General features: G+C 34.4%; 1 protein-coding gene across 4 annotated transcripts in view; it reads right to left on the bottom strand.

Moving 5' to 3' along the window:
- Positions 1-22,793, bottom strand: part of Erbb4 (erb-b2 receptor tyrosine kinase 4) — a 1,023,136-nt gene that overhangs the window by 639,469 nt on the left and 360,874 nt on the right. For all 4 annotated transcript variants that reach the window (XM_070017823.1, XM_070017826.1, XM_070017822.1 and 1 more), the window contains exon 2: positions 10,152-10,303. In XM_070017823.1, the coding sequence (XP_069873924.1) occupies positions 10,152-10,303 (152 nt within the window). The remainder of the gene's footprint in view (positions 1-10,151; positions 10,304-22,793) is intronic.

Genomic DNA, 22,793 nt, shown 5'->3' with positions numbered 1-22,793 from the left:
GACGGTGACAGTGAGAATGAGGATACAGATCAAATTTGGGGAACATGTATTATGGAATTAGAAATAACATATTGTAAATGAGTTATTGTAAAAATGTGCACTTTTCCACTGAAGTGTGGAATGATATATCAAGGACAAAATTTGCATGCAAAAACAGGGACCTTATTCATTAAACATTCGCTAGATATAGGGCAGCATGTAAGTGAGGACTTTTCAAGTATTAAATGTAGGCCAAAGAAAGAGATATTTAAGGCTATCAGGGTGATGATTTTGTTCAAGTCACACAATTCAGATAACAAATCCCTCTACCTATATAACCATTGTATTTTCTGTATGTGCAGAAGTATGTAAATTAAATTCTTATGTATTCACCTCAAGTACCACAAAGAAGAAAGATAAAAGTTACTACAGCTCAACAAAACAGTCTGGAGAAGAATTCTTATTAGAAAATGAATAATATAATGGCTGTATATGCTTTTACTAACTGAAAAACTCATATAGGAAAAAAAAGAATTAATTCTTATTGCTATAAATTGACCTAATTATATCACAAGGCCTGCCTGAGCAGACTGTACATGATAGACATTGAGTTACGGGCTAGAATTTTGTGGTAAATGATATAGACAGGGCTATTTCCTAGTATTTAAATATTTAAATGATTGCCAGAAGAGAAGTGTTCCAAAGAGGCACAGGTTGCCATAAAAGTACATAATGAGAGGAAATCAGTAAGACAGGGGAGTTAGGAAAGCTTCCTCAAAGAAATGATTTCTACTGGAGTCCTAAAAGTTGAATAGCACTTTGCCAGGATGAGCAGAATTATGCATATTGATGTGTTTGTGGAAGAGAGAGGTGACTTCATATAGGAAGCTGGCTGCAAGTAAAAGATGGACAGTGAATTTTAATGCCTTGAATGGCAAAGGGAAGATATCTGGTCCCTGTCACAGAGGAAGCAGGAAACATAATAAGAATTTCAGATTTTATTGTAAGACTTTTACACCTCATCTGAAAGTATTTTAAGATGGAAGATAATCTCAATATAAACTCCATATGCTTTTGCAATCCCCACTGTTTTTCTTTAATGAACTTGTCACAGTGCCTTACCAATGCCTCCTTGTTTTCTTTTATGAAGGCTTTCCAGTGATTTCTTGAAAGGATATCTTTTTGATGGACAACTAACTACAGCAAAATTCATAGAGACTGCATCTTAAGCTATTGAATTCCTCTTAAAAACGATAATCAAGTATTTAATTTGCAATTTCACCTCCCTGAAAATCCAAAGTTGCTATCACCCAAAGCCAAACTTTTGAACAAGCTTTGTAAAACTTATCAAGTCTTCCGAGCATGGTTCTGTAATTACTGATGAGAGGGTCAAGGAAGAAAGAAAAGCAGCCTAGTAGCATTACATAGAACCATCTCTTTTTGTGAGTTTGTGTCTGTCCATTTACAGTCTACAACCTGAACCACAGTTCCATTTCTGGCTTTTTGCTACTTTATTGGAAATAAGAATCTCATAGATTTTACTGCCTTGGTTGGCTTCGAACTGTGATCCTCAGATCCCAGCCCCCTGTACAACTAGAACTACATGTGTGAGACACTGCTACCAGGCTAGAAGACACCAAAACCATGATAGATACCTTTTTAAAAAAAGATACCTTTTTAAAAAATAAAGTTAGCAATTTATTGTTTGAAAGGACATACTTCAATATTCAATTACATATTCTGATTTTCAGACAGAACTTTAATAAGCATGTTTTTGAAGAAACCTATATTTAATGCAAAAAATCTTAATTTTTACAGTTGCATATTTTAACATAATATTTCATTGTAAATGTGTTCAAATTGGGGATGAGAAAAACATTACAATGTTTCTAAATGCAAGAGTTTTCATATTTTACTATCATACTTTTGATCTTTAAATTACACTCTGTGAACAAAGAGAGACCTTTAAAATGAATTTGGTGTTGTGCAAAGTTATTTGTAAGTTTTAAATCTGCTCTCTCTTTGGAAGAAAGTAAAATATTTGGTTTCATGAGTCTGGGAAAAGTAATGCTATACATAGTTATGAAAATGTACATAGTTATAAATTTGAGGAAAGGTTCTATTTGACCAGTTTAGGGTTTGAATTAGATGCAAGCTATTGTTAAAATATTTTAGTTATTTTTAAGTCTCACATAAATATGATTTATTCTCACTCTTGGAATCAAGAAATTGGCTGCTTACAAGTAAAACAAATGAAGGAAAACATGTATATGTTTGATTCCCATAAGCTAAAAATCTAAAAAAAAAATCTAATTAATTTTAAAAGAAGACTATAAATTCATCACAGTCATTCACATTTGAAGCCAAAATTAAATACTAAACTCTACAAGGATAAAATCATACCTGGGGGTGAGGGCTAGTGGCTTACTCTTATAATCCCTAGCTGGTTTGGAAGCCCAGAAATGGACAATCAGACTTTGAAGCCAGTATATGAAAGAGCTCAGGATTCCTCCTTCTCAACTAGCATCTGGGTGTGGTAGTGCACCTGTGCTATCCTAGCTACTCAGGAAGAATAAGTAGGCCCAGGCATGTATCCAACAGGAAGAGATCCTACCATGAGAATGACTCATACAAGAAAATGGAGGAAGGCATGTCACAGCAGTAGAGCAAGTCCAGCAAGTACAAGTTCTTGAGTTCACACCAAGGTACCAATATGTATAGGGTTAGTATTGTATACAACTCTCATTCTTGATCACAGAAAATATTCACTACTTTAAATTTATATAAGAATAAATATAACTGCTAATTTATATTTATATAACTAGGTATTGCTAAATATTAGAGTTAGACATTAGCCTATGTCTTATTTTCTATCATTCCTTCCTGTAGTATTGCTTCTAATACTTATTTCTGTTAAATGCGTATTTTAATTTTATTTTTTTTGGGGGGAGGGGGGTCCAGTCGTGGGGCCTGAACTCTGGGCCTGGGCGCTGTCCCTCAGCTTTTCAGCTCAAGGCTAGCACTCTACCACTTGAGCCACAGCGCCACTTCCAGCTTTTTTTTTTCTGCTTATGTGGTGCTGAGGAATCAAACCCAGGGCCTCAAGCATGAAAGGCAAGCGTTTTACCCCTGAGCCACCTTCCGAGCCCTGTATTTTAAATTTAGACACTGTTGTGTCCTTAGTATTTCTAAGATAAAGGAAAAACTCATATATTTTTATTTATTTATTTACAATTAAGGAGAAATCTTCACTAATATACTTAAGTAACTTCCAAAGAATATGGACCTTTTTATCTTTGATTTGTCTTTTAGGATGTGGGGAAATCATCAGGATTTGAGTCAATGTATATTACAGATTAAATGGTACTTAACCTCTGAGGGAAAAAAATACATTTTCCTAAACCAAGTGTAAATTGCATAGCTTTTTCAAATGCAATACAAGTCCCATGATTAGATTTAGTACAAAATCAAGTTTCAATTTAAAAACCAGCTGTAAATACATACATGCAAAATTGCATATGTATTATGCTTAACGATCTTAGAAACAGCTTGCAGAAACTATCAAGCTTTGAAAATTCCATTTAACCAAGAATACCTGTTTTAACCCAACTGCCATGTTGTAATATTCCTCTTTTTTCTTTTCAACATTCTTGATATCATCCAGCTAAGACATCACTATGTAAATACTGAAAAAGGCTCCATTTCATTGCAAAGATACTTTTATATGAAATTCTAGCAAAAAAAAAAGAGAAATTAAAGAAGTTGGAATACCATCTCTTGTTCTAGTGTGTGTTTTATTTGATGCTTCCTGAAGGCATAACTTCTTAGAACCTAATAATAGTGGGTTCTAAGTTCTTGGATATAATGTTCTTTCACAATTTGTCATAATAAGTAAGAAGGAAGAAAAGCTCAGATGACTGTGCTCAATGATAGAATGTGATTTATTGTCCACCATTTCAGAGCTACACATATACCACTTCTCTATGTTAGAGTCAGGTTTAGCTACAGTCTTATTTTCATAGTTGAAATGTACATGCTATATCTGAAAATGCTACCCTGATGTTTTTGATAAATGTGAAGCTATTATATGTGGGTCAACTTTATGATGCTATAGATGTTTTGTTTAAAGAATATTTCTCTCTCCCATTTTAATGATTTTAAATATGACTACTCTTGTTCTGGTTTTAGTCAATCTCTCCAATACCATCTCTCCCGCACAAGCCATTTTTCAGGTATTTCATGAGCTGAAAACAGATAGACTATGGTAGCTAATAGTTAAACCAATAGATAAAATCATTTTCTCACCCAAAGAATTAAGTGTTTTATAAATTATCTATTTATGTTTACTTAGGTTCAACTTCAAAGATGTTGCCTAACCTTGCTATGCAACAGAGAGCTTAGCCACGCATAATTAGATGTGTATGAAGAGGATATGGGACGGACATACTAATATGATAAACATCCCACACAGGTCAAGTTAATTCTAGTTATCTTCTTGGAGCCACCAAAAGACAATGGAAAGCAAGCCTAAAGCAAGACACAGGCTGAAATGTAAATAGCCCAGGATTTTTTAATATGACTAACTGGTCATTTGTCCTTACGGAAAATAGCTAAAGAGTAGATTAAAGCATAGTTGACTTGATACAACCTAAATCATCACTGCCAAGCATCATCCTGGGTTTTATTGTAACAGAATAATGAAATCAAAGTCATAGGTTCTAATAAGCCAGTTTTATGCTCTAAGTTACATTTTCTTCCCTGCATACATATCATTACCTAGGAGCATTTGTGAGAAAGAGAATTAAATAGCATCAGTCTTTTCCCAGCACTGGAAAAACAATGTAAAATTTTTATGTCCTATACCTCTAAGTAAAACCAACATTCTAAAATATGGGAGTGTCCTATACATATCCTAATAAGAAGATGATTCTTTGGTATCTGGTGATACATATATATGTATATATGAATCACCTTATATACATATATATGTATCACCTTATATTATACATATAATATTGATAGGTAAAAACAAAAGCTCTATTTGAATTTAAATACAGGACATTTTCTTTGGTAGTTTTTGTAGTTTATTTTTATTTATTTTTGTGCAGAACACTCAGGCTTGAATTCATGGCTTTATCCCGATGAATTAGGGACATTATTACTATCCCAGATCCATACACAAACTGTTATATCTATCTCATCATAGTCTCAGTATATAGTATTTCCTAAACAATTTGCATAAAATTAAAATGAATTAATATGAAGTCATAGCAGTCAATGAATATCTTAAGAAACTAGGACAATTGAGGGAATGTTTGGTTGGGAGGTATGGAGGAAATGATGAAAGGTCATCACCTGATGTGTTGAGTGGTAACTCTTTTGAATAACTACACAAAAATAATAAAACTATAATCCAAACACGTTACACCTATTACAGCAATGAATGAAGATGCGTAGCAATATTCCTTAAATTTAATCTACATTATATATCATACTGCTTTCCATGGCTGACAGTTAAGAGTTATTTGCTTAAGTTATATATATATAAAACAGGGAAAATAAACTTGAAGTATACAAGCAAGTAGGTCATGTACTTTCCAGAAGCACTGAGTTATCAAACACCAGTGGTAGCTAGGAAGACCAGAAATGACAAAAGAGAGGGAGCTGGCAGGAATTCTAATGAGGGTAAAGGTCTAATGGTTCATTCCCATTACTTGCTACATTTTGCCTTGTTTTAGAGAGTTCACAAAGTGTAAGACAATAGCACAAAATATGTGATCTTTATGCCTTGCTGGTTTCAGTTTTATGCCTTAACCTTGTGACGGTGATAAAGTACATAGTAAATAAGTTTTAAGGCCTTTTTCTCTAGCCAACTATGTGGTTTCTTGAGGGTCGAATGTTAAACACAGTCAACTAGATTTCTTTTCCCCAAAAAGCAATACAAAAATGCTGAGTTAAAAGAGCATCAAGGTTGCTAGGATAAAAGCATTTAAAAGGTATTTCAATGAAATATACAATATCCAACTCCACCATATTACAGGAGTTTTTAAAAGATTATTTGTATCTTCAGCTCAATCTCAAATGGTAACTTTTTGTTTTTGTTTTTTCCAGAGCTCTTAGGGGTAGAATAGATGTTTGATTTTATTGATAGCAACAATAATGTTATTTTGTTTAAGGAATGAAAGAATTTTATAGTTACTATTAACATTTAAAACTATTTCATGAACTCTAATGGTATAATTACTATATGTAAATATATAATATATTTGATAAAACTCAATTCTTCAGAAACAAAGTACAGTCTGAAAAAGAGCCATTCCCATGTTAGTAATTTGGGTAAATGTTCTTTTTCTCCACTCCTGTATCTGTTTCAGAGTATGAGCTCAAATCACTTGTGTGCACATCTTTCTCTACCAATCAACACAGTAAGTCCAAAGACCGTTATGTCCAGATGCTCACATGGACAAGAAATGAACTCACAAAAAAATGAATGTTCTTGGTTATGATTTCACAGGCTCATGGGAAAGGATTCTGGTCCGGCTTGGGTCTTATGCCTTCACACTTGGCACCACAGTGGGGTCTCCATGAGATGATATAAGGATACAAACAAAAGGATGTATTGATTTACACTTGGCACCACAGTGGGGTCTCCATGAGATGATATAAGGATACAAACAAAAGGATGTATTCATTTACATAATATATCACATATAAAACCATGATCTAGGGCTAAGAAGGTGGCTCAGTGGTAGAGTGCTTGCCTTGAGCTGAGCTGAAGAGCTGAGGGACAGTGCCCAGGCCCAGAGTTCAGGCCCCACAACCAACAAAAAGAAAAAAAGAAAAAAAGAAAACCATGATCTATAACAAAATCATTCAGTCAATTATCCACTCAACAAATATTCAACCTTTGAAATTTCAAGTAGTATTCTAAAGAGTGACTATGCTGGTAGGACTATACTAAACAAACTTAGGCAGGATGATCAAGAGTTCAAGGCCAACCTTGGGAATATAGTTAACTGCTGTCGCAGACCATAAAAATTAGAAGGTACCATACAAAAGAAACAACAAACCACTTTGATAGTTAGAGTTGACAATAAAAATAAAATATCCTTTAAAAACAAAAGTAATATCTTTATCTATTAAAGATAGAAATAAATTCAGAATAAATATTTTTTTGGTGTTACTGAATTCAGGTCTCCATCCTCACTAGGCTGAACCTACCATTTTACAGCCTTGATTTTGCTGGTTACTTATTTTGGTGAGATGAATTCTAGAGAGTTTTTCTATACAAGCTGGTCCAAAATTAGGATCCTTTGGATCTCAGTCTCCCGAAGAGCTTGGATGGTAGACATGAGCCACTACTGTCCAGCCAGAATCAAATATAAGATCATACATAAGATTCTTACATAATACAACACACATTTGGGTCATTCTTAGAAGAATGGAAATCATGATGCCTCTGTGAAGTTATTCAATAAATCACAGTTCCATGAATATATGTGAGAGCTATGGCATCTATGAAATAGATTGATAATAATAATACTTAGTTATACAATCAAAACTTGTAGGAAGTAGTAGTACAATAATAAAATAACTGGCCCCCTTCCTTACATGGGTTCTATCTATTATAATGTGTTAAAAAAGTGTAGATTATGTATTGTTGGAGGGAAGCCTTTGAGAGCACAAACAAGCCTTAATGTGTTTATGAACAAGAATAAAATATAAATTAAATGGAAAGCTTTTAGCATAATTTGAAATAATGGAACATCCAGTGGCATAGAATATTGAAGATTTTGGCAGTCTCTGCTTTCAGGATTCAGTGAGAAAAGCATTCACAGTGTTGAGTTTTTTGAACAACAAATAAAGCAGCTTCCAACTTTCTCTCCTCTGCCCAGTGTTCACTTACTCTCTTCTTCTATTCCAAAGGTAAAACACCCAAGAAGTACAGTGTTTGTTTGGTTGGTTAAATGTTGTTGCTCTTTGTTTGTGTGTTGATTGGTTGAACGTTGCTGGCATTCATTTACTTGAAGACAGAGTCTAACTTCTAACTACATCTTTCAGGTGAGCCTTGAACTTCTGATCCCTCTGCCTAAGTCTGCCTAGTGCTTGGAATATAGGCATGAGCCACCAGATTCAGCTAAAGGCTAATTTGATCATTATTTCTTACTTTATAAGATACTCTAAATTACGATTAAAAATTATAAAATTATAAGATTTCTCAACTTAAACACTGTCATTTACGATGCCGATGACTATTTCAGTAGCCAATGAAATATATTTTTATGTATAACAAACAAATCAAAGATCACATAAGAAGTAAAGCAAAGTTAGTTTTAGATTGCACTTGTTACTTTTCTCACATTGTTCTTTTCTAATGGATTGAAGTATTTCTTTTTGCTGTTTCAGAGTTCAGCTTTCTCCATTACATTTTCCTCTTCTGAATGATATATGATCTAGCATAGCTTGTGTGTATTCACTTTTAGAAAAAACAGCTACCCATCCATCCTGTGGAAAAGGGAAGTATTAAGGGCTTCTCTAAGATTCAAACAACATTTACTATATATGAATAAACCAATAGATCATATTTCAAAATCAGAATTACTAAAATATTGTGATGCATGTAGAATCGATTAAATAAATCATTTAAGCAAATGTAGATTTAATACTCAATGTACATGCATGAAAATTAAACTAGGAATCTTGAAGAGATGGGGTGGGGATAGAATAGCTGGGAATGAAGATGACAGAGCATTATACTCACAACTGGGCAAACACTTTTGTACAACTACTTGAAGAACACTATGGAAATCTATTTTTACAATGAAATTCCTTTATGTATTACTCAATATTGTATCCCTTTAAGAAGTAAGATCATGAGCCATAAATTATTATTTATGCTTTGAGCTGTTTCATTTTTGGAAGCTGTTACTAATTCTAGACATGAAATATTTAAAAGTAATGTTGCTACTTATCTAAGTAGAGAATTATTAAAATTATTATAGCTAACTAAACAATTTACTATCCACTGAGCAGTCTACTATGACAGTATTTGGATATCAGTATTAGGAAATGTCTATCACCTATCTATCTAAAATATTTTCATCTTGATTTATGCAACATAGTGCTCCTGAGAAATACTTAAATATTGTTGAAAAATCAAATATATTACATGAATTATTTAAAATGAATTTTAATGATACTTGTATAAATAAAAAAATCTTATTAATGTCATGAACACATTGCCAACTCCTTTTCTCATTGTCCCTTTGGAGTTCAGATTTTCCAGTATTTATTGCAGCTAAAACTGGAATAAGCCATAGGCATTAGCACCAATAGCCTTTTAAACAGAGTAAGGTTAAAGTGGAGCTAAAAGAAGTTACCAAAAGAACTGGTTGTTTCTGGATAACTTCATGTACAAATACAAGTGCATGTATGTGTATGCACACATCACTCTATATAAGTACTTGTGATTTTTCTTCAACATACTTTGAGTCATTTATAGGGCTTCAGAAATACTCCCCCTTTGCTGGTGATAGTCTTCTTTTTTTGGTTGGTCATGGGGCTTGAACTCTTGTTTTGGGCACTGTCCCTCGCTCTTCAGCTCAAGGGTAGCCTCTACCACTTGAGCCACAGAGGCATTTCTGGTTTTCTGGTGGTTTTTTGGAAATAAGAATCTCATGGATTTTCCTGCCTGGGCTAGCTTTGAACTGTGATCCTCAGATCTCAGCCTCCTGAGTAGCTTGGATAACAGGTGTGAGCCATCAGCACCCAGCCAGTATTAGCCTTCTTAGGTAATGATCTACAAATCCCAACGTGACAGAAATGGGCAGAAAAGATCACTATGCAGTCACCAATTCTCTGGTTGGCTTTCTGGCTGTCCTAGTCTCCAGCCTGTCAGAAAAGTACAAACTTACAACCTGTCATGTTCTACGCCCTGATACAATCTTTTATCAATCTCATGACAATAGGAAGTGCTTTAAACTCAGGGTGTCAATCACGGTGGCATTGCTATTCTTGTTTTTCCCCGGGGTGTATACTGTTACACATTATCTTCCACCTACAGTCACAGATGTTGCCAGGCAAAAAAATAAGTAATGCTTAACTCCCAGGTAGGTCCAAACATCATGAAAACACTGTCCATTCACAAAGAAAGAGAGAGACAGAGCACCTACCCTCAGGAAGGAGAGGTCTCGATTGTGCTCGATGCTGGTTATCTCCAGGTTACCCATGACCACCTCACAGTTCTCATAGTATTTGCGCAAGGCTCGGTACTGCTGCTCCAGGTCAGAAAGAGAACTCAGTTTATTCTCTGTTCCCGCACACACTGCAAAGACAAAAGGAGTACATAACATTATATACCCTTTACATGACATGAACAATGAAAGTACCTCCTTCAAGACAAGTCTTTCACAATTCCCTAATTAAAATATTTACAATGTCATTAAGAATCATTGATCATCATTGTGGATAAAATAGTTTTTTTTAACTTCCAAACTTATTTATGCTAACCGATGACAGTAAGAAGGAGTGGGTTCCACAAAGTCTCCTCTAGTTTATTTTTTTTAAATTTTATTGTAAAGGTGGTATACAAAGGGGTTACATTTATACAAATAAGGTAATGCCACATTGCAACTTCTTCAAAATTTGATGTTTAATCAACTATTTGTTGTAAATAAAACTCATAATAAGATATATTATTTGAAAAAAAATCAGCATGTTGTCATATAAGTGAATAGGTTTCCAAAAATATTAGTGCCATAAAATTGTACATAAATGTTGGGAATTACTCTATGAGTAATACCTATATATTATTGCATATTTCCCATTCTGCAAATTAGAGGTAGTTCAAAGTTTATGGTAAATTATTATTATTGATACACTGTATTTTCAAATGTTTAGAATACTTTTCCCAGTTTTAATGATGAGTATGTTACAAAATAAACTCTGGGGAGACAGATGAAATTTTTATCATTGTTTTGTTTCTGCTTAGCTATATAACAATAAAACTATTATTAAATAATATTCATCCAATTAATATTAATTATAAATAACTCTCACTTCACAGAGTTTTCCACTCTGTGTGTGTGTGTGTGTGTGTGTATACACGTGACAGTACTGACCTCAGCTCAGGACCTAGGCACTGTCCCTCAGTTTCTTCACTATGGTCACACCTCCATTTTTGGCTTTATAGTGGTTAATTGTAGATAAAAATTTCATGGATTTCCCTGTTAGGACTGACTTAAAACCATAATCTTCAGATATCAGCTACTTTAGTAGCTAGGATTACAGGCATGGGCCAACACTGCCTGACTTCCACTGGTGTATTTTATTCATAGCTTATTAATATGTAAACTTGTAAATAAGAATGTTCAGAAATGCTTTTCAAAATAGGATCCTCTGATGAACAAAGTATTTGATTAACCAGGATATTCATTAAACAGACTAACAGTCTGAATTTTATTATATGTTGTTTAAGAAAGCGTTCACTTTCAGTAAGCCTTTTCTCTTATTTATGTTTGAAACAATCTAGAATCGATAGTATATGCATCGTAGCTTTTATCTTGAAAGACAGACGTGGTTGTTAAAGAATTAGTTGGGAGAGATGCATAAAAATTCGTTTGTGGTTCTCTTCATGAAGGCTTCACTGAATGCTTCACAACTTCCATTTGTCAATCGATTTTTCAATCAGGCAATGTATACAAGACAATGTGCAAGCCATCAAGTTTCATCGATTTCACAAAGCTGTTTATCAAAATAGAATTGAAAATCTTCTTCAACAGCCAAAATAAGTTTAACAAAATTCAGCCCCTTTTGTCAACACTATTATAAAGTCTTTAAAGGATCAGCTTACAAGAGTGCAAGCTTCAAGAAAAACCCTAATTTTACATGTGCTCCCTGGAGTTTCATTCCAAATGTAACTCCAGGAGTACAGCTACATGTGAGCTGTTGGTAAAGCTACCAATTATCTATTTAGTATTGATTCACTTAAAAATCTAGCTATACTTATAAACACAGACCTTTGTTTCTCCAGACTAAGATTTACATCCAACAGAGAATAAACAACATAATCCCCACTCCTTAAGCAAACACAAGATTTAGGAGTTTGGTTGTTTCATTTTATTAATGGGGAAAATAAAAGTAAAATGAAGACCTCAAAACTTAACCATTAACCATTTAATATTAAAAATCCATGGCTACCAGCACTCTATTTTCTTACAAAGGAAAGATAGTAAGAGGGAGGAAAAGAGAATGAAATCAAACTTTAGCCTTACTCTCAAATTATAATGCATATCCTTTATCATCAATACCAAGCAGATTAATTAAGAAATAATTATTTAATAGCTATATTCCATATATAATGGAAGTATTATGGAACATATTGATACACATTTTTTTGGAAAGACGTAGAGTCACCTAGAAAAAAAATGAGTGCTGTATGTATGCCATGTAAAAATTATGCTGCCTAATTGTAAAACTGCTTGCTTAAAATGTATGTGAGAGTAAGGCCCTGGACTCAATCCTCAACATGTTGAAAAAAACGCTGTAAATTTTTTATTTGTTTTAATACTAATAAATATTTTTAGAAATCCAATTATGATTTACCATAATGCATATATTGAACATGTAAGATCTAGAATTCTTACAAAACGTAAAACACGTAAAATATAAATAGATAAAAGCCAGCAAATATTTTCCATGACTCTGGGTGCTATCACAGTTATGAGGAAATGGCACGTTTTGCTGGCTCTGTTCAACATATGACTCCCAATGGGGTCATCTTTGCCATTATGACTCTAAGAACTAGTCCATCCAAGCCAGTGCCATCTCCCCTCTAGACAGGCAACCATCTGATGACCAGTAAACCCTGAGTGTCTCTAATCCATTCTCCATTCAGACACCATAAAAATCTTTTAAAAACTATAAATTGCTTTACATCACTCCTCTACCCAAAACACTTCCTTCCTTGCATTCATGTTTAGTATAAACTTCAACTTTCTTACCAAAGCTATTAAGGATCAGTATTCATATTTGTACCAATATCATCTTTTCATAAATTCTTTCAATCTAACTCATTAAACAGATTAAACAGGTCCTATTTGCCATGATTGTTTTCCACAAGGTTCCCAACAAACCCTTCCATCCCACACCCATTGAACTAGAAACTGAGAATGTCACTAAACTCCTTTGGGTTTTTTGTTTCCTTTTTTTATTTTTTTCTTTTTCTTTTTCTTTTTCTTTTCTGTCAGTCGTGGGGCTTGAACTCTGAGCCTGGGCGCTGTCCCTCAGCTGTTCAGCTCAAGGCAAGAGCTCTACCACTTGAGCCACAGTGCCACATTCAGAGTCTACCGGACTTTCCTGCCTGGGTCTGGTTTTGAACCGTGATCCTTAGATCTCAGCCTCCTAAGTAGCTAGGGTTACAGGCGTGAGCCTCCGGTGCCTGGTTCCTTTGGGATTTTTATGGCTCTGAATTAATATGCAAGAAAGGGAGCCATGACACTGGCTGGGTAAGCAGTCCAAAAGTATTTGACTACCAAGAGAAAGGTGTACTGGTATTGTACAAAGTAAATAAAGAAATCAGTGTTTATAATCCCAGAGATTGCTTAGAAGGTTTCTTCAAAAGCACTACTAATGGTACAGTTCCTTCAAGAATGGAGGCTTGGTTCACCCATCAGATTAAGATCCATGAGCTAAAAAAAAAAAAAATCCATGAGCTAAATATTGGGTAGATATAAAAATTAGCTATGGTTATGTGACCCATCACAGAAACAAGTAGTCTGGAAGACCTAGTCTTTGCTCAATGTGTTTGTAAAAAAGTGTTAAGGTATTTCCTACTTTATCTAAAATAGAGAGCAGATTCTTACACAATGTGTGTATTTCTTCTTCTCCTTTTGTTCTTCTGTTGCTAATTTAAATCACGTTATCTATTTGCACATTTACTTATTTTACGTGTCTGCATTTTAGAATATAAGCTCCATGTGCCACAGGCTCAGCATGAGAAGAGCAAGCAACCTGACAGATTTGCTTTGAGTATTGTTGAGTGCCCACAAGAACCAAAAGAGTCAGGAGCAAATGTTGTTTGTTCCCTGTTTAACAGCTGAGTGAATTTAGCCATGATGAGTTTCAGATTCTGGACTTAAAAAGTTGATTCTGTGTTGTTATTAATCAGCTCATGAGACATTATGAGTTCAACATTTCTAAGATAATTATGTGAATTAATAGGATGATGATCATTCTTGTCATTTCCCTTTCACCAAAATGCTTCCTTGTCTCTGCATGCATTTTAACATGGCTTTTATTTAACTATTTTAACTATGATTTTTGTTGTACACTTAAATGCTGAAATTTATCACGAACTTTTCCATTTTTAAGAATTTTTTAATTTAGTGAGGTGAATTTTTAATGAATAATAAGTATTGAACCCTTCTAATATTGTTAAATAAAGCACATTTGTCAACCCACAAATATGCTTCTGGATTTTACTTATTTAATTGTACTGGTATTTCTAATATTAAGACTGACTTGTCAATGCTTCAAATATTCCATTTAGATGTCATTTAATCCAGAATGATAAATACTTGAAGTGAAATTACACTTCAGAAATTTTATATTTTGCATAATTCAATTTAAAACTATTAAAAGATTACTACCAAAAAAGAAAACATACTTAAGGGTTTACATCATGCTAAACTTTTTATAGTATAAAAATTGGCACCATTAAAAGATAATGTGATGCTATAATGTATTCTTTGACTATTTATCTTTTACCACTATTTTGCTGATTCCCAAAATCATAAATCATGAGAAATAGATGCAATTAGCTAAAACACTTCCTAAACATCATTTGAGCCAAAACAAAAAAGAGCTTTGGCATTGGAGACCTTCCCTAATAGAGCTGTAGAGAGAGAAGATGTAGGCTTTCCATACCACAGATGGATGAAAGGCAAATCCATGCACTATGTACACTATTTTGTGCAATTTGATATGGTAATTTGAATTGCTTTTGATTTTACCTGTTTGTTACTTACAGTATTCTCTAAATGCCTTGAAGCATTTTTAAACTGCGAAGTTATGCTTAAAGGGCTTAATTTCATCATTGGAGTTTATCACAAAAAAAAGACAATTTTTTTCTCTTACCTGAATATTATAATAATATTATCATGTAGTCTTTCCAGTCTAAAACATTACATTTGCCATGTGTTTAGTGTTTCCATATTATGCTTCAAATATTAACTTTGTAAAGTTTAAGTATAATTTTAATTATAATTTTAATGTATTATATGTAATATCAATACTTGCCTTATAACTGTTTACATATAATTCCCATTTTTATTGTGTTTCTATCAACATTTCTTCTTAATTAGAGTCTCTGAAGATTTCTATATTGAGAGTAGAAAAATATGTAACAGCAGGATTTTATTAATTAGAAATTACATGTGCGTCATCTATACATGGAGGAAATAATATTTCCTTTGTCAATATCTTGTCATTACTTTCTTCTTGACCATTCGATTGCCTCCCTCCCCCTAGATTATTTTTTTCCTCCTAATTTACTTCAGTATTGTGTTTACTAGGGAAGTGCTAGCTCTTAACTTTAATGTAGGTACTGGACTTGACAAGCAATTAAAGCAAACAATTTCTACTCATCAAGCCTTGCCAAATTACTCATCTGCCATCTGCCCCATCATCTGGCTCTCCTTGAGGTCTTGCTGTGAATCTGGATGCACTTTCTCAGATTAAGAGGGACAGGGTAAAGCTCCAAGCTGGTGAAATGCCAGTGGGAGCTAAGTATGTAAACATTAGCAAACATCTTTCTTCCCTAGATCACCATGCCTTCAACTATTCCCTTGTGTGTAATAAAACCAGCCTGATTGTAATACCTTAGCACCGCCAGCCCTTTGCCAGCCCTTGCAATTACAGTGGCCGAGAAGGGGACACTTTTCCTATTAGAAATATTTAAAGGAACTTAATAGAGGCTTGATGTTTGTGATATAGTCCTGTATTCACATATCAAGGCTCATTTCTTAAGCATTGATAAAGATATGCATTAAGAAATGGATGATACCCTGTCTCCTGCACTGGTTTCAGAATGAGCGTTCCTTTGTATTCTTTCCATCATCGAATGTTTACTTGGCTGACGGCTTGCAATAGGCATATTCTAGGATCAATCAAACTGCAAGAGTACTGGGACAATTTGAGAACTAGGAAGAATGAAACATGGTGCTAATGTCAATCTGACCTTCCTCTCCCCTGCAGGCATTCTCTAATGGAGGACTAAGCAAGGATGATGGGTGCGTTTGTGCAAAGGCATTAAGTTGCCCTTCTATAGGAAAATGCTCTGTCAGGACATGTGGCTTCATTGTCAGGATGGAGCTCTGTTTGATCCCAATTTGTGTCTTAGCCTGTGTGTCTGCAGTTGTATGTTAGCACAGTTGAAAATAAAAGCTTTAGCCCACTCCAATGGCTTGGGTCACTCATGGAAGCTTGCTTATTCAGGCTAAAATGCAGTCTAAGTAGGTAATACCCTGTCAAATCAAAAGAAAGTCCTACTGTTAGACATGAGGAGAAAGGTAGGGATGCATAGACATTTTTGTCTGAAGATATTTTCCTGTAGCTTCAGATGATTTACATGTAAGTATAACCTGAGATATCTTTCTAACAAAGTTTTGTGGCACATTTTAGGAGTGTTTTACCATTCTGGATGCGAAACAGAGCATTTACCTAATATTAACAGAGCATTTACCTTGTACTCAGATTACATAACAAAATACATGGTGTTATAATTTATTTTAGCTTAATTTATTTTATCACAATCTAAAAGTCTATTATTCTAGAAATGAGATTCTATTGCCTCTAAAACAAATTTAGATGACTAGTGGGTGATTATACTATAAACACAATCATGCTTCCAAGAGCTATAATAATAAATATCCAAATGTTAATTGCAATTGGCTGTTTGATCAGGAAATAGCCACCACTATGATGCTGTCATATATTCATTTGTTTTTATTCTATTTAGTTGACAAACATTAACTGGGCAAAAACAATATATGTAGCTAGGGACTGTGTGAAAGGAATAACTAATAAGTAAGAATTATGTCTCAAATCTACAACATGCTACATGTTTTGTAGTCATAAAAATAATAATAATAGTATACAAATTTAGTTAAGATCTATTAAATATAAATGATTGTTTTTCTGCCTTTGATTCCTGGCCATTGGACAAGAAACAAAATCAAAATGAAAAACCATCTTATCCACAAGAAAAGATAGAGAACATCTTTCTTCAGGTAAACATTAATTGTAAGAAGCACTTTTCTAAATGATGTTATTGGTCTACTCCATAGCATGTAGAATTGAAGAAATGTCACCACGTCTTGCAAAATCTTAGCAAGACTCCTGTGTATCTTTTTTAAATGCAGGAATCACTGTGTAAAAGGACAAGAATTGATTGAAGGGGTTGCGGATGTAGCTCACTGGTTAAGCTCTTGCCTAAAATCCATGGATTCAATTCCTGGCACCAAAATTACATAAATAAATTGGTATAATAGGATAGATGCATCCTGGTGGATGTGGGGAGGGGAGACGTGGCTCATGCCTGTAATCCTAGCTACTCAGAAGGCTGAGATCTGAGGCTAGTGTTTCAAAGCCAGCTAGGGCAGGAAAGTCCATGAGTGTCTTATCTACAATTAACCACCAGAAAACCAGAAGTGGAGCTGTGGCTCAAATGGTAGAGCACTCACCTTGACCTAAAGAGTTGAGGGACAGCGCTCAGGCCCAGAGTTCAGGCCCCATGACGGACAATAAAAAAAAAAATCTCCAAGACCTGATTTTTTTTTCAATCAGGTCCTTATTCTAAACTTTGTTTTGTTTTTGAATATTTCATTTCTTTCCTCTAATTCATATATCAGCTATTAGAGCTCTGGGGTATTTTAAGAACTTTCTCTTCTAATAGTACCTGCAACTTCTCTCACTTCACTTACATGAGAGCTAGTAAATGGATATTAGATACTATATGGAATTCTCTAAAAGTGGAATGTATTCCAAAAAGAATTTTCAATAGTCTTTGCACTTAAGCCTCTAATATACTGTTTCAGGTGCTTCATTAAGTTCCTGAAATTATTAAATATATATCTAAGACTATTTAGTAAGACAAATATTAAAAGCATATCATTTGATACAAACACATACATAGGTATATAGTTCTATCGAATAAGTTGGGTTTTTTTGTTGTTGGTTTTTTTGGGGTCCAGTCATGGGCCTGAATTCTGGGTCTGGGCACTGTCCCTCAGCTCTTCAGCTCAAGGCTAGCACTCTACCACTTGAGCCACAGTGCCACTTCTGGCTTTTTTCTTTTTGCTTATGTGGTTTTGAGGAATCGAACCCAGGACCTCATGCATGCAAGGCAAGCTCTACCACTGAGCCATCTTCCCAGCCCCTCGAATAAGTTTTAAAAGCAGAGAATAACTTTTTACCTCATTTTCTTTTCTGTGATGGTTCTGGGGCCTGAACTCAGAACCTGAGTGGGTATGCTGTCCCTGCGCTTTGTGGCTCCAGGGATATCACTCTACCATTGAGCTATAACTCCACTTCTGGCTTTTTCATGGTTAATTAGAGATGAGTCTCTTAGAATTTTCTGGCCAGGATGGGTTTGAACAGAGATCCTCAGATATCAGTCTCTTGAATACCTAGAATTATAGGTATGAGCCACAAGCACCTGGCTTTGACTTTCTATCTTTATATGAGACATAGATAATAACAAGGAAAATATTATAAATTCTAAGTAAGTAATTTACTCCTTGTCTTATTATTCTAATTTAATGTCATTCTTTGAGAGCCTTTGAAAAGAAATGTATTTTTCTATACAAAACTAGTTATTTATATAATTGCAGTTGGCAAGGTTCATATGTACTAAAATAAATTCTTGAAGGTAAATAAAAATTTTAAACAAAATCACATGTTGTTTACAGAGATACAGGTGAGAATGGAAACCAGGCACTATTTTTAATCCTGTCATTTCACAAATCTGATCAATTTTTTAAATTTGAAGCATGCCTTGTCTGAACATGACTCATTTTCAATTCCTGGAAAATACATATTTCATGATATAAAAATATTATGTGTTTCATGATAAATTATACAAACAAGTATGTTTTTATTATAGAATTCAGGTTTCTTCTGACAGTTTCAGCTAGGATAGCAAACATTCTTGGCAAATGCTCATACTTTAGATGTATTTATTATTAGATTGTAATTTTTATGATAATATGAAGCAAATAAAAGCCATCAAATCTACTATGTGTGTGTGTGTGTGTGTGTGTGTGTGTGTGTGTGTGTGTGCGCGCGCTGGTTTTCTTGAACTCGGGGCCTGGGTACTGTCCCTGAGCTTTTCTGCTAAACCTAGTGCTCTACCACTTAAGCCACAGCTCCACTTTCACTTTTTGCTGATTAATTGGAGATACAAGTCTCAAGGACTTTCTGTCTAAGCTAGCTTTGAATCATAATTCTCAGATCTCACCATCCTGAGTAGCTAGGATTAAAGGCTGGCTTGTAAAAGGTACTCTTAAATATAGTAATTTCTTTTTACTAAACATGATGGTGTAAGCCTGTAATTTCAGCACTCAGATGGTAAAAGCAGCTGATACTCAACTGGACTCTAGCCTCAACTACATGGGAAGATACTATATCAAACCAACCAACCAACAACAACAACAGCAAAATAACAACAACAATAACAAAATCAAGCAAGAGGAAGAAATAGCAACATATCTAGAAAGCACTTAGAATGTCTGACACCAATATATGGGTGAAAAGGACTATTAATGGTTACCACACACCTTACTACTTTAAAGTCATAGAAGTAGTTAAAATATATAATCATAAGAGAAAAGTTATTGATAAATAGGACTCAATATTATGTAACTTTACACTTCAATAAGAATAAAAAAGAACATAAGATACATAGGCACTAAAATATTAATATAAATACATGCTTTATTTGGGTTCAAAATAATATATTTTAGTCAAGTAACAGTGCCAGTAAGGCAGATAAAATCTTTGTATGTTGAAAAGTACAGAGCTGAACTGTCATGGTCATGAATATCCTAGAAATTCATAGTGGATGCTGCATACTTCGAAAAACTTAAATAGGGATAGAGGTTGACCCATTGCAACAATGAGATGTACAAGATGGGGGGGCATGTCATTGTGGAGGTGGGAGGGAAGGGATAGTGGGGGAGAAAACAAAGGAGGAGGCTACAATGCTTGATAAGAAATGTACTCATTATCTTGCTCATGTAACTGTAACCCCTCTGTACAGTGTTTTCACAATAAAAACTTATTTAAAAATAAAATAAATGTAAAGACAGTCAAGTTTTTATAATAATCTATTTTAGAGCAAAAGTATTTAGAAAAGCTGCTATTAAGCTCAAACTTTCAGATCAACTCTTTCTCCCCATTCATTTTAAAATGAGAAAGGATTTTCTGAGAGGTTTATCCTCTTCTTCCCTCCAATTTCCTTCAGCCTCCAATCTCAGCTTCATCGGAGGCACCGTAGTGCTCTAGTAAATATTGCAGCAGCTTTGCATCCCATGACTGTCTTCCTCCTTTCTTCCTTACATTCTGTCCATATCAGAAGCATCATTCAATTCTTTTTTTTTTTTTTTTTTTTTTTTGTCGGTTGTGGGACTTGAACTCTGGGCTTGGGCGCTGTCCCTCAGCTGTTCAGCTCAAGGCGAGCGCTCTACCGCTTGAGCCACAGCACCACTTCCGGTTTTCTAGCCGGGGGGGGGGGGGGATGGGTTATTAGAGATAAGAGTTTCACGGACTTTCCTTCCCGGGCTGGCTTTGAACCGGGATCCTCAGATCTCAGCCTCCTGAGTAGCTAGGATTACAGGCGTGAGCTACCAGCGCCCGGCTTCATTCAATTCTTAACTCAGATCATTTTGCTCCCTCTGCTCAGCTTTCCCCAATGAGTTCTCACACTGATCAGCAGAAATTAGAATCACACAATCTGAAACTTTGCCTCTCTTCTGATGTCATCTCATTCTAGCTAACGTACTTAGTTCCTATATAATACAAATATTATTTGACACATACATTGTCAGAACCACAAAGATCCTGAGGGATCAAGTGTAATTTATACATATGTAAGATGGCAGTATGTAAGATAAGACACAATGCTCAAAAAACTTCAAAAGGCTGGTCAGGGGACAAAAATAGGGTGAGATTTATGCCATATTTTCATGGCACCGTGCCTCAGGTTCCACTGAAGCTGTTCATAAAATTGTCCAGTATTATGGAAAGGAATCCCTAGCATAATGCTCTGCTGCCAGCAGGAAAACTATATTTTGAAACTTGGCATGAGTACTTAAGAACATTTGGCTAAACAGCACTAGTCACTTATGTCATTAGAAAATAGATCTTTAGTAACATCTTAATTTTTTTCTAGTCTGGTTCAATGACATTAAGTGTAGCTTCATTCAAAGTCAAGTCTATTCTTTAAGAGTTGTTTGGTTCCTTTTATTTTTTTAACAAAAGTAGGTGTCATATTCTTACCAACATTGCATGATAAATATTATTCTCAACATTGTTTGAAAGAATTATGAATTTCAAAACATATTTTAGTGCACTGTCTTTCTCAAGTACCTCAGGATGTTCATTTTGAAAACAATCTTTTTAAAAATAGAAACAATTACCTTGTAATTTAAGTATTTTATAAATTCAGGTTTAAAACATCATGTTTGTTTAAATATATTCAAACCTGCACCTAACAATTGCAGGACAATTTAGTAACAATGGGTTAAAATATTAACTTATTATGGCTATTATTTTATTTAATAATGTGTAAAGTGGTGTATGATTAACAAAGCAGTTTTACTAATTATTAACTTCTTTGATTTTAAATTATTTAGGAGAGAGGTCTTTGTGTTATCATTAAATTAATTGCTAGGAATTTTGTCTTTGAGTTCCTGGAGAGAAAGAATCTCAAAGAGATGCTTTGAATTTTTAAGAGGTAGACACAAGGTGATAAAAATATCCACAAATGCTAGATTACTTTACATTGGTATTATTCACGACTTCCAGGAAAGGGGTAGGAGAAATGGGTTAAATAAAAATAGAAAAATGAAATTTCTGTGCATTCATAGAAATATGAGAGTGTAAACTAAGATCTTTAACTGATTTCAACTGTTATACAAATAAAAATTAATTAGAAATAGGAAAGATAATCAGAAGTAGAGAAGGATTTGAAGCCATTGAAACACTTGTTGATCTAGTGGCAGGCTCAGAGAATTCTGAAAGATGCATACCAGTGATTTTTATTTCAAAGTTATGATTCCCAATTGTACCCCTATGGCCCTGTTCTTTAGAAATCATATAAAATATTACTATCTTTCCATTACCTATTGAATCAGATCCTGAACATATATTTGGTATGCATGACTTACTATAAATTGATATTCCCCTGATATTATTAAACCAATGTAAGTATTTTTTTGGTGGGAGTGTAAACTTGTTCAACTACTCTAGAAAGCAATACAGAGGTTCCGCAAAAGACTACACATAGAGCTCCACTATGACCCAGAAATCCCACTTCTGGGCATTTGCCAAAATGACCACAAACAAGGACATACTAAAACTATCAACACAACTATGTTTATCGCAGCATTATTTATCATAGGCCCCTCAGTTGATGAATGGATTAAAAAAATGTGAGATAAACACACACACACACACACACACACACACACACACACACACACACACACACACACACACACACAATGGAATTCTATGCTTCCATCAGAAAAGACTTC

Source organism: Dipodomys merriami, unplaced genomic scaffold (assembly GCF_024711535.1).
Source record: "Dipodomys merriami isolate MVZ:Mamm:240054 unplaced genomic scaffold, mDipMer1.0.p SCAF_1, whole genome shotgun sequence".
NCBI classification, from domain to species: domain Eukaryota; kingdom Metazoa; phylum Chordata; class Mammalia; order Rodentia; family Heteromyidae; genus Dipodomys; species Dipodomys merriami.
The sequence above is the reverse complement of the archived record's forward strand: the minus strand, read 5'-3'. Positions and strand labels throughout refer to the sequence as shown.